This window comes from Cornus florida, unplaced genomic scaffold (assembly GCF_030987335.1).
Source record: "Cornus florida cultivar Cherokee Brave unplaced genomic scaffold, ASM3098733v1 CherokeeBrave_3.0.0_Hap2_Chr02, whole genome shotgun sequence".
In the NCBI taxonomy this organism is placed as follows: Eukaryota; Viridiplantae; Streptophyta; class Magnoliopsida; order Cornales; family Cornaceae; genus Cornus; species Cornus florida.
The window spans coordinates 61,776,104-61,789,498 of record NW_026775572.1 but is presented as its reverse complement, the minus strand read 5'-3'; the positions used below and the strand labels follow the sequence as shown (position 1 = coordinate 61,789,498).

Below are 13,395 nucleotides of genomic sequence, written 5' to 3'. Positions count from 1 at the left end.
ATGATTGTACTGAATTGATCCGTTTTCTTTCCATTTTTAGAGTCATGCCTCCGAAGAGACGTAGAGAAGCAGATAATGATGAGGAGCAGGACGAGCTCTTTAAAGGGAATCTTTTGCTTCAATTCAATAGATTTCAGCCATGTTCGATTGATCTCACCACAAGTTCGATCAATTAAACATCCCAAATCCTGAGAAAATTCAAATTCCAGCTCATTAAAAGTTGTCTCATATCCAATCATTAGAGGATTATTGGTGTACAAGCCCAGCTCATTTGGGGTGATTTTTGACCTACCTATATAAGGAATATGAGCCACTTTTACACATATAGATATACTTATAGAAAGGATAATACTTAGTGAGGAAGAAAAGGAGAGGAGGAGGCTAGAGACACCATTGGAGACTCTTCATCAACCAAGGAGCAGATTTCTTCTATGGAGCTTGCCTTTGAGGGTTGGATGACATCATCTATGAGTGGCTAGACATCCTCTTGGGGCTAGAATTAGCCCTAAGCATGCTTTCTACACCTTGATTTATGTATTTTTGAGGGGATTTGTATTGTGATATATATCTTGACACTTTTATATATATACAGATCTTGTTTATTTAATGATTTATGTGGTTTAATGCTTCTAATTGATCATTTCATTCTATCCATATGCCTTTGTATGCTAGAATAGATGTTCATGTGTTTGTCTCTATTTCTTGTGTTATTGATGTATGTTTATGTGTATTGATGCTATAGATCTAGAGATTGTCAAGGCATAGTGCTTAATGGCATGTTCTTGTAGTTTATTTGATGGTTCATACTCATTTCTTGATGGATTGTACCTCTCCCTTAGTTTAATTAGTTTAATTTCATGTCATTAGCTTAGTTGTAGTGTAGTTGTTAAATGGGAGGACAATCCATGCTTGTTGTTGATGTTTCATACTTATGAAAGCAAGTAACATATATCTCTAACCTTGTGATGTGTTTGGATTGTGAGCTTAAAGAAAGGATTAATGGCTTAATTTGATATGTTGTGTTATCCACCATATTGTTTAGACAATATATGTTTAATTTGTCATCCATGCTTGTTGGAACAACCACACACACACACTTTGTTGCGATGCATGTTTTTTCTTCTTTTTAATCATTCATTAAGGGTGTAGAAAAGCTATACTTAATGGTGATCTCTAAACCCCAAGATCTCTCTCTCTCTCTTTCATTCTCTTTATTGCATCATTGTTTACTTTAGTTAAAATTGCATCTTAGTGTAATTCAACCACCAACCACAATTTTGATCACTCGACCTACAAACCCTAATTTTAATTCCTCAACCTAGTATAACCCTCAATCCCTTGGGATGATCCCTATTTGCCCTAGCTATATTTTTAGTTAAAGGTAGTAGTGGCAATTTCTAAGTATAAAACTTGGCCGCATTCATCATAGCTCTACACCGCTATCTATTGGCGGTGTGCACAAAGAATTGAGGTTGTTGGTGAAGAGATTCACGAGTTAAGATTTTGATTCTTGGCCTTATGACGGTTTGATTTGATTGTTGCAGGATTTAAGTCTTAGAGACTTTATGACTTGGATGAGTGGATTTGATCGAGTACTTGGGGGTTTAGGCCTTAAGCATGACAGATAATGGCATTGTTGTTTGAGTATGAGATTGGCTAAAATGGATCGGTCGGACATTTATGAACCATGCCCTAACTTGTTACAAGATGCCAGGATACCGTCAACTTAAGGTAATGATTGTTTGTGTCATTAGAGACACTTAGCACTTTGAGAGGTTTCATGGGTAGCCTAGGCAGGGATATGTCATAGGCTTGTACTAAACACTGCCACCTTACATATGAGGATGCTATAGGCGGGTGCTAGGTACCGACAATGCTACCATGCTAACGAGTATGCATGGGCTAGTCTTAGACATTGACAAGGCTACCGTTCTTATGAGTATGTATTGACAAGCACTAGTCATTAGTCAAACTAGCATATCAAAGAGAGTATGTATTATTTAATGATTGATGTGATTGAGGTTTTAGAATATTCTTTTTTAATGGTGTTGGATTGATTGATAGTAGTAATATTATTAGTGATAATGCTGGTAGTATGAGTTTCTCAAGGTTGTCGAGAAGCTTGATTATGAGTAATTGGTTTGAATGTTGGATTACATAGTAAAAGTGATGGAGTCAATGTGGTGACGTTCTTGGATTTGACCAATAGGTTGACTTGGGTTACCGGTTTAGGTGTTGGTTTGCCGATAATGGCTAACTAGAGTTTAAGGTTGATCTTTACATGGTGTGGTTATGTGTTGATGGTTGTTCATTTCTTATAAGCCTTTTTCAAGGTTGTTAGGCTAAGATTTTCGAAAGAGATATCTTTTTGTGATGTGGCAATAAGGAAATAGGTAATGGAATAGTGATTTGATCGGGAGAATGGGAGAGTGACGTAAGGAAGAAGGCCAACATGTTTTTCTCTTTAAAGAGGATAGATTTTGAAGACAAAATCCTTTTAAGGAAGGTAGATTGTGACGTACCGGATTTTTTCTTTATTTTTGAGCATTTTTCTTTTATGTGTATTTGTGCATGGGGATGCATGCCATGGTGTTCTGGGAGTTGTTTGGGACGTTTCTAAGGGTTCTTTCGGGTTTAGAACCCATAGAAACACATTTGGGTTCATTTCAGTCAATTTCGATTTTCATGCTAAGGAGGTGCCGGTTGGGCCCCGTGTAATACCCCTATATTTTAAAGGCTTATTTGATTCAATTTAATTGCATTATTTGTCTTTTTTACGTTATTTGATTTAATTGGCTAATTTAAATTGTTTGATTATTAATACCCCAATATTTTAAAGGCTTATTTCATTTAATTTAATTGCATTATTTGTCTTGTTTACATTATTTGATTTAATTGGTTAATTTAAATTGTTTGATTATTTGTTTAATTTAATTTTTTATTTAAGTTATGAGTATGTGTTTAATTGCTTGAGGTGTAATTATTTTGGTTATATAATTATTTATTTTATTTTAATATAGTATGGATTGGACTTATAGTTAGTAGAACCCAAAGTAATGGGTTTAGGCTAGCTGAAGTAGGCCTAAGTGTGTTAAGAATGATTTGTGACATGGGGAATGCGTTAGTTATATATATATATATATATATATATATATATATATATATAGAGAGAGAGAGAGAGAGAGAGAGATTCTTATGATATATATAATTTAATTATTATTTAATTTAAATTAAATTATCATATATGTCATAATATATCTATATGTTTGTATATTTGTGTGTGTATATATATATTAGGAGTATTATTATTATTATTATTATTATTATGTTAGTTGGATTTAGGTTAGGATTTGTGGGTAACTTATATATATGTGTAATAGTTAGAGAATAGTGTTTTTGGTTTTTACGTGAGTTTTGAGAGAAGAAAAAAAGAGGGCTTGGCATAAGGAATGAGAGAAGGAAGAAGGTGACCGGAATCATTATCGGAGTTAAGGAAGACGACCGGAGAAGTTGTAATTGATTTTCGTTCCGAAAATCAAAGAGGCAAGTTCTATGTTCTACTCCTCCCCTTAATTCTTATAAAATATACACCTTATGCTTGACTTTAGGGATTAATTATAATTAAATGATTAAATTGTTTTATACAATTATTAAGAAATAATCTTCAGACGATGTAAGGCAGAATTCTGTTCGTCTGGACAAAATTCTAAACAACAGTTTGATACGTCCATTTTTTACCGGATAATAGTATTTTTTTTGGGTGAAAATGATTGATTGAGAAAAATCCATTAACTTAAGCTTGTGGGCCATACCAGTTCTTGGCCAAAAACCATCGTTTAGGGTTCTGAGATCGTGTTTATTAATTTGCTAAAAAGTGTCAGAATATTTTTGTGATTTTTGTTGGAGGCTGAAAGGAAATCCAATTGTCCTCATATTTTAAATTTAGTTATTTTTATTGATTATGTTATTTATTATTTTTTTCTAGAATTTTTAGAGGAACTTTATTTGTAGGCTTATTTTCGGAATTGCGTTCATCGCACTAAAACTCAATAAATTTCAAATAATGAGTTAAATACAGAGTATATGTTTGATAAATAATATTAATCATATTAAAAATATATTAGGTATTGTATTAGAAGATAATACTCGTAATTGGAGTATATAATGTAGTATGGTAAATACTATTAAGCGTAATTATTCATGTTCGTTAATAAATGATACTTATCATTTTGTTGTTATTATTGGATATTTTGATAAATGATATTGATCATATTATAAATGATGTTAATCCTAATGTGATTTATTATGATTTATGTTATTAAATTTATTATAAAAGATGTTTATCTGAATGTGATTTAATGAGATTTATGATATTAATCATATTACTTATGATGATTAATTATAATAAGATTGTAGTTTTGTTTATGATACTAATCATATTGGACTACTTTGGGATATTATAATAAATGATGTTAATTATGTATTTCTATTATTAAATAATGATTATCATATTAATGATTTGTACAATGCACAAGGATGAACTTATTTAACTTATAAATTGTAATTGGTAATAATCATTTATATATAAGTTGCGTGCATTGTGGAGAACATGTAGGTTGGCTAATAAGCATAAACTCGCTTTTATTATCTACCTTGGTTGTGTTGGATTTGATGCCATTATTGGATATGGCTATGATGAGACTAATGTGTGTATGTGATGTAATCATTGAGATGGCTAATAAGTTAGGCTTCTTGATATTGTTGCCATTGTCAGGATATGGTTTTGTTGTATTGATGAGTATAGGTGGACTAGCTAATAAGTTAAATCCATTCTATTTAATGTCATTGTCAGGGTATGGCTGTGTGATATGTGTATGTGTGAGTGAGCTGGCTAATAAATTTAGACTCACTCTATGTTGTGCCATTGTCAAGATATGGCTATGACATTTTATTGTTCCATTGTCAAGATATGGCTACAATATCTTATATATATGTTGATGTGTCATTATCAAGATATGGTTATGGTAGTTTATATTTTGGTGTGTCATTGTCAGGATATAGCTAGATATATATCTATGTGTGCCCTAATACAAGCTTGAAGTCTCGGGATCAGTGGTTAGTACTGAGGCATATATTGCCGGTTGAGATAGGTAGCTAGATATAGGAGATATGTGTGCCGTGGTAGAAGGAGGACTCATGACCAATTTATGTGCGATTTTTCATGAGATACCCACTACACGATTGAGACTACCCTATAGTCCAATGAAAGTCTTTAGTGTGTGTGTGTGTGTGTGTATGTGTGTGTGTGTGTGTGTATCAGTTATGTAGTTATTGCATGAGTTTATTTAGGGATGTATTGTTTATCAGTTCTCTGATTAGGTTGTAGTAGAAAGAACTTGTTTAATGGTCTGACCCACTATTTATTTTTTAGGTCCACGTCAGTTCAGACTTAAAGCGCGTACGTGCTGATCAGAGAGCTTTCAAATTCACTCTTCCGAATTTGTGATGTAGGACATTATCTTAGACTTCATTTATTGTTTAGACTTATTATTATTTCACTTTTGGATTTTAATTAAGGGTCCATGTTGTACGGATTCCAGAGTTGTACTTTGGAGGATTTTTATTTATGGTTGCTTATGGAGGATAATTATTATGGGATTATTTCTTGGAGATTAATATCAGAGAAGTTATTAATTATTATTTATTTATTTTTCCTTTTAGTGCTTATATTTATTTCGTTTTGTATTTTGTGCTTGTTTTAAAATATTAATTGTTTGATATCCTCCGGTGTAAATAAGTAGAATTCTAGGGTTTCTTCAATCTTCATCAAATCAGTGATCTAGATTTATTTCCCCATAGTTTGGTTGGCAAGAAAGGTAGAAAAGAAAACAAAAAGAAAATAGGCCGGCCTTGCTTGGAATGAGTCTATTTTCAGAGTAACCAAAATACAGAAAACTTTATTTTTAACTGCTTGGATAAGTTTTTAAAGAATAGTTTTAGAAAACTGAGTTACAAGAGTTTGTAAATATGCCCAATCCATGCATGATATACACGTCTTAATGCTAATATTGCATTAGTAGACTTGGGAGAAAGGGAAAAAAAAAAACAAAAAAAGCAAAAAAAAAAAGAAGTTAATTGCATTAGTAGTTAACATCATAAAAATAAAAAAATAAGTGATGTGTAATATTTTTATTTTTTAGTTTAGAAAATTATTTTTAATAAATACAACCAAACAGTTTAATGAGTTTTTGTCTATGTTTATAGTTTTCCCAACCAAGCAGATTTTCAAACTTAAAAAATTGAAAAGTGTTTTCTGTTTTGATTCTATGAAAATTGTTCTTGAAAACCATTTTGAGAGTTGCAATTATTAGTTAAACCATGGCCTTTCAAAGGTTGGGCCATGGATCTAATCGGTAAGATTAATCCTCCTTCATCAAAAGGTCATCATTGGATTATTTTAGCTACCGATTATTTTACTAAGTGGGTTGAAGTCAAGGAATATGTTTTAGTAACTCATAACACGGTGATACAGTTTCTAGAGCGACATATCTTTCACCGATTTGGCTTACCAAAAACAATTGTTGCCGATAATGGATCTGTGTTTCGAGCAAATGAAGTATTACAACTCGGCATTGATATGCAAGTAAAAATGTTAACTTCCACACCATATTATGCTCAAGGGAATGGCCAAGCAGAGGCTTCAAATAAAGTTGTTATTGAAATTATTAAGAAAATAATAAAAGACAAGCTGAGGCGTTGGCATGAAACCCTTTCAGAAGCTTTGTGGGCTTATAGAAATTCGAAGCGGACAAGTACTGGGACAACTCCTTATCGGCTTACATTTGGTCATGATGCCGTGCTGCCAATGGAGTTAAATGTGAAATCGGCAAGAGTAGCTTTACAACACAATCTGATACCTGCCGATTACAATGAAGCTATACTTGCCGAGTTGGAAGACTTGGATGAAGTTCAGAAATTTGCTTTAGACCACCTTATGGTCTATAAAGCAAAGGTAATGAAGGCTTATAATAAAAGGGTGAAGTTCAAGTCATTTACAGAGGGTGACATGGTTTGGCAAACAATTCCTCCACCTGGAAAGATAGATAGAACTTATGGCAAATGGTCACCTACTTGGAAGGGACCATATATAGTCCATCAAGTATTACATGGAGGTACTTATAAATTGAAAGATTTGGATGGTGAGGTGCATGAAAGGCCAATAAATGGAAGATATCTGAAAAAATATCAACCCACTATTTTTGAACTTATGGAGGACAAGAAAGCCTCTAATAAGTCAAATATAGAGGGTCAGTGTTTAGTTTAAGCCATCTATTTTAGTTGTTTGCAAATGTGTTGAGCGGCTCTATAGTGCATACATAATTTTGTTACAATGGGTGTAGTTAAATTTTGGAAGCCGAAGGGTTAAAACGGCTATCAAAATTGGGGGGCATTGTTGACACCTATTTTGGTAATTACATAGGCATTAACGTGGCAATAAGCGTTGGTTTGAAATGGAACATTCTCGGCAAAATTACTTGGCAGTGACGTGGCTATAATTTGGGCTGAAATGGGTTTATATTGTTTACGTGGATTAAAATGCATGCTAAGGTTGGAGAAGCCTTTGAATTGATTAGTGGACAAGGTCAAAAGCTAGTATTTATCTTTTAGATAAGTTTAGTTATATAATTTTAATATATATCGATAGATTATGTTAGTTAAATGGTGATAATTATCTCTAGGATTAGTTTATTTTGAATTTAAATTCAGTGATGAGATAAAGTTTTATTGTAATTAGAATACTTATTAGTAGGAGTTTGTTTCTAATAATTTCTATAAATAAACAAAAAAACATGCTGAGATAAAGGTCCAGCACCTTCAGAATCATTATTATTATTTGTTTACTTTCTCAAGCTTTTCCAAGAATAGCATCCTTGTTATTTCTTCTTTCTCTCTATCTATCTATCTCAATCTTTCGATCTCTATCTCTATATCTATCTCAATCTCTCGATCTCTATCTCTCTCTTCTTAATCTTTCTTTCTATTTCTTTCTATATCTGTTTCTCCATTTTTCTATTCTCTTAACTTATTATAATTTGTTCATTGAGAAGTCCTATACAATTCTGAACTCAATGAGGAGTTTTTATTGTTCCCTTTTTTCTTCGCAATTACCTAAAAGTTAACTTTCTCAAATGGACTATAGTTGATAATTTACAATTGAACCATATATTCGGTTCTGACCCACCGATTTACATCAAATTAACATCAAATTAAGATCAGATTTTAGGATCCAATTTTAGATTCAACACCAAAAATGTTGACAAAAGATCTACAATTTGGTCCGTGGAAAAGCTTTCCAATTCCCACTTGAACCATTGACAATCCCCAACAAGTAACATGTTTGTCCGGGTCTTACTACGTCACTCGTAACGAATGATAGACAATTTTGTTGAAAATTTACAAAGTGACAAAATGGTAATAGAATCGTCAATTCTTATTTGGTCCAACAAAGTGAGAAAATGGTACTATAATCGTCGGTGTCACACGGCACGAAGGAGCCGCCAATGTAGACTACATATATATATATATATATATATATATATATATATAGTAACAGCGTTCTGTGGACCCCACGTTCATACCTACCAATTGTAAGAGACTATCAAAGCCATTAGTGTCTTAACATTATCCATCTATCTATTTTGCCTCTGCGTGTGTGTATAAATATATATAGTACTACTTATAATATAGCAAAGAGCTCTGAACTGTCACACAAATAATTTGGCGGAGAGAGAAAGATGAGCAACAAGGAAGCAGTCGCAATGACAGAGTCATATCCGATGGAAGGTGGAGATGGCACTTACAGCTACACCAAGAACTCCACCTATCAGGTACTAAATTATGTGTGTATATCAGCATCTGATTATTTTGTTGAATAGGTACTCTTGTTCTATAAATTATTAGATTTGCCAAGGCTTATGGTGGTGATGAATTTAACATTTCACTCAATTGGGTGACTTATTCACCCCAATAAACATAATTCTTTCAGTAATTCGTAACGGAAAAGAATCTTATATTTTTTGACATAGAAGTATTCAAATTCCAAAAACAGGAAAAAAAAAAAATATTCAGAAATCTGTATCCATACAGTTTGCCCCCTAAATGGAAAATGTAAAACAGATACTGATAAACCAAATAAACTGATGGCTGAAGTATAAATCTTGAATTTGGGTTTTCGTTTTTTTCTTTTCTTTTATGATTAGTGTGTGGTGGTTGTGTTGAAGCTCATTTTGTACTTGGTTGTTGAAATTACTAAATCAGTTTGTGAGTTAGTACCGTTCTTTGTTGTCTATCAGTTCATGTTTTGCTAAACCTGGCAATGGAATACTTTGGTGGTTTTTTTTTTTTTAGTTGGTACTCCCACACACATCCCTCTATTTAAGCTTGAACCTTTGACCTTTTTTTTTTTTTTTGAGAGATAAGAGCCTAGTACCGCTAGGCCACTAATCCATTAATCTGACAATAGGATACTTGAACATGCATTATCCTTTATTTTCCATCTTCTGGGGAAGATACTTGAATAGGCCATAAAAATGGCAACTGTTGCTTCAAACATGAGGTATACATACATTACAGAATCAATTCAACCATAATTTGCAAATTTCAGTAATTTGCAAATTAGTTGGTTCTCTATCATGTTAAAGGCTATATTGGTATGTTCAGCCATCAGATACACTAACCTATAGATATTGGAAAGCAACTAAATATTCACAATTTTTCATACTAATCTATTATTTCCTAGGATACGATGATATTCTATCATACATAGTCCAAGATGAGTATTTCCTTTGTTTTTGGATAATCCATATTAAAACAAACATAACAGAATGGTTTTATGAATAATTATAAAGAGAACGTGAATTTTAGATATATATGTGAGGTGGATGTCCAACAGATATGTCAAAGACATATTCAATATTATACCCAGGTTTTCATCCTCATTTTAAAATAGTTCTATTATGGATGCCCTTCTCCCAATTTGAATAGCATATTTCAAGAACTATAGCAGAAATGAGCTCGTATATTGAAAGGGGGGGAATTTTTTTTAATGAATCATAGATTTTTCAATATGGTAATACCATCCGGTACAACAGATTCAGTCATGACATATAACTAGGTTTCGCCATCTTTGAAGTGGAATCAAGTAGTTTTTACTATTCCATGCACTACTTGGATTTGTTAATGATGATCAAAACATTCCGAATCTGATAGCAATGACAATGATGATTATAGCAACAAGAGCAGTAACATCTATTTTTGATTTTACAGAGAGAATTTTCAAATTATGCTCAAGAAATGATCGATGAAGCAATTGCAAAGAAGCTCGACATAAAAAGCCTCATTTCTAATTCAAACACATTGCGCATAGCAGATTTGGGATGTTCTGTTGGGCCAAATACCTTCATTGCCATGCAAAATGTACTTGAAGCCATGGAAAAAAAGTGTCTTCCCCAAAGCAATGCTTCTAAAGCACCCGAATTCCAAGTGTTCTTCAACGATCATGCAGCCAATGATTTCAATACACTTTTCGCATCCCTCCCTCATGATAGGCAATACTTTGCTGCTGGAGTGCCAGGTTCTTTCTATGGCCGCTTATTCCCGGAGTCCTCTCTCCATTTTGGGTATTCCTCCATGGCACTCCAATGGCTCTCTAAGTTGCCTGAAGAGTTGCTCGACAAAAACTCACAAGCATGGAACAAGGGAAGAATTTACTACCCAAGTGCGTCGGAGGAAGTAGCAAATGCTTATGCAGCTCAATTTACAAAAGACATGAAGATGTTTCTGAATGCTAGAGCTAAAGAGATTGTGGCTGGGGGGATGATGGTAGTGCTCATGCCTGGTCTTCCGGATGATATCCATTATTCTCAGCACGCGGCAGGTCGGCTGTTTGATTTCATTGGGTCTACACTGATGGATATGGTGAATGAGGTAAGTCAATGTTCAGCTTTTCAAATTGAAGTCCAAAAAAATAATATCTACCAATTGAGATCTAAAATAATTGGAAAACCTTTGCCAACTAATGGTGGGGATTATTGGCAATAAACTCAATGATTTCAAGATTTCCTTTTTTAAAACTCGTCAATGATGTTGAAATTACTGAATATTCAATCACATTAAAATCATAAAACGACAGGTTTTGTTCTATTCAGTGTTGCACTGATACAGCAGGAATATGCATTCTGCATTACATTTTGATAAATCTATGTTGCACTTGAATCATATTTCCATTGTAGTTCTGTGTAACACCTTAATGCAAACCACTATTATAGGGATTAGTCAGTGAAGATCAAGTGGATTCATTTAACATTCCTGTGTATTGTCCCTCCCCCAAGGAGATTGTACGGCTTGTAGAAGAAAACGGGTGTTTCAGCATTGAGAGAATGCAGATGATGGATTTCACGTCAAAGAGGAAAGCCCCACTTGATGCGCACAAAATTATAATGCACCTAAGAGCTGCCATGGGAGGGGTTTTCACCAAACATTTTGGAAGTGAGATTGTTGGCGAAATGTTTGACAGAGTTTCTCAAAAAACTGCAGAGTTTTCCTGCGTGCTGAACAAAGGCAACAATGAAAGAAATCAAGTATTTTTTGTTTTGAAGCATAAATGATGTGAGTTGGGATGGTATTGGCCTCATTATAAGGGTAATTTACATGTCGTTGCTATCTTATCCCCCTCTTTTTTCTTTTTTATTGTACTTGGATAAATAATATAATGTTATTCAGGAAAAAAAAATAAAAAATAAAATAAATAAATAAAAGGAATAGTCAATAAGAAAATGGTTTAAACTCAAGCGTGGGACTTATTTATTGTCAACAATCAATAAGTGCTGAAATCGAGAAATTGGCAGATTTTGAATTTGATTCTGACAAGAAGAAAACTATTTCCCCTATTCCATAATTTCCCAAAGGTTCTGCAACAACCCTTTTGCTTGGACAATGTTATGTTATGCTGACTGATGAATTGAATACACTGTGATGTACTTCTGCAGTGACAAGCATCACCAAGATAAATCATATTTGCTTTCTCAGCAGTTACATCCTGCCTTTTTTATATAGATTATGGGACTTGAAGACCTAATAGATATGTAAAATAAGCCAATCTAGGAAAAGGAACTGATATTGGTGTTGACACCCATTTTGGTAATTACATAGGCATTAACGTGGCAATAAGCATTGGTTTGAAATGGAACATTCTCGGCAGAATTACAGGGTAGTGACGTGGCTATAATTTGGGCTGAAATGGGTTTATGTTGTTTACGTGGATTAATGATCGGTTGGTCAATTAATATCAACCTTCGCAATAGCACGAATCATTGTAAAATATGGCTATTGGTCGGGTAAGTTGAACCACTGGGATTACGCTATTCTATGACAACCTAAGAGTCTAGATTACTTTTAGAATGATGAGGGGGTATATAGAGTTTTGTTGGTTTGTCACTTAGTCACTAGAATTGAAATGTGTTTAAAGAAATAAATGCAAGGAATTTAAGAGGAAGAAGTCTAGAAAAAGAGGTCTAGGGAAGTGAATTCACCACCAATCCTATAAACATACTAAATTTCTATTAACTTGGGAAACAATTTCACTACATGGCAATGATATGTAGCAATACTAGATTGCTACATTATCCTCAAGAAAATCATAGGATCAAGATTTAAGTATAATCCCTCAAAGAGCCACATGCTAGAACTACCTAGATTAGGGTGTAGCCATAACATGCTCACTAAGCTAGGGACCATCAAACCCCTCAATCACTATGGTAATAGCACATGAAGTCAAGATACAAGATTAATCCATCAAAAGGAAGTCTTAAGCTATGGATTAACAAATTTCTCATACAACATGCCTTTAAACCCATTTCACAATTTCATTTCCATCCTCACTATGAAGATGCAAGTTATATAATCATGAGAGGATAAAATCTAAGACAAGATAATGAACTCAACATGATCATTTATAGGCATTGAAATCCATTACAACAAGTGTAAGTGCTCTAAATCATGAAACTACCGTGTACATGAATCATTCCCCAAATTAGATGAAATTAAAGCATGCTTACAAGAGAGAGCTTTATCACCTCCCTAGATGGAGGTTTAGTTATCCATGGATACAAAAATGGAAGAAGGAAGCTTGGAAGAATAAGCCATTTTTGAGCTCCCTTCCTTTTGCTTCAAGAACACACCCTCCTTGCTCCCTTCTCTCTCCTCTATCTTGCTAGAATGAAGCTTTAATCAATTTTGTGGCCTCCCTTCTCTTCTCTTTTATAGATAAGGCCTCTCTCTCTCCCCCAAAAGACATCCTCAACCACCTCATCAATAGGGAAATCCAAAGTTGGTAAA

At 33.6% G+C, this 13,395-nt stretch overlaps 2 protein-coding genes across 3 annotated transcripts; both read left to right on the top strand.

Moving 5' to 3' along the window:
- Positions 1 to 6,400: 6,400 nt before the first annotated feature.
- LOC132296315 (uncharacterized) lies at positions 6,401 to 7,324 on the top strand. Its single transcript, XM_059794527.1, has one exon. The coding sequence runs from the start codon at positions 6,401 to 6,403 to the stop codon at positions 7,322 to 7,324; it is 924 nt and encodes a 307-aa protein (XP_059650510.1).
- A 1,370-nt stretch (positions 7,325 to 8,694) lies between these two features.
- LOC132295131 (loganic acid O-methyltransferase-like) lies at positions 8,695 to 11,849 on the top strand. Of its 2 annotated transcripts, none has more exons than XM_059793251.1 (3): positions 8,695 to 8,888; positions 10,327 to 10,986; positions 11,391 to 11,849. In XM_059793251.1, exons 1-3 carry the CDS (start codon positions 8,796 to 8,798, stop codon positions 11,664 to 11,666), a joined length of 1,029 nt encoding a protein of 342 aa, XP_059649234.1. In that variant the 5' UTR covers positions 8,695 to 8,795; the 3' UTR covers positions 11,667 to 11,849. The 2 variants fall into 2 exon arrangements, with proteins under 2 accessions (XP_059649234.1, XP_059649233.1); XM_059793250.1 differs by having other exon boundaries at positions 8,697 to 8,888; positions 11,328 to 11,849.
- The last annotated feature ends 1,546 nt before the right edge of the window (positions 11,850 to 13,395 follow it).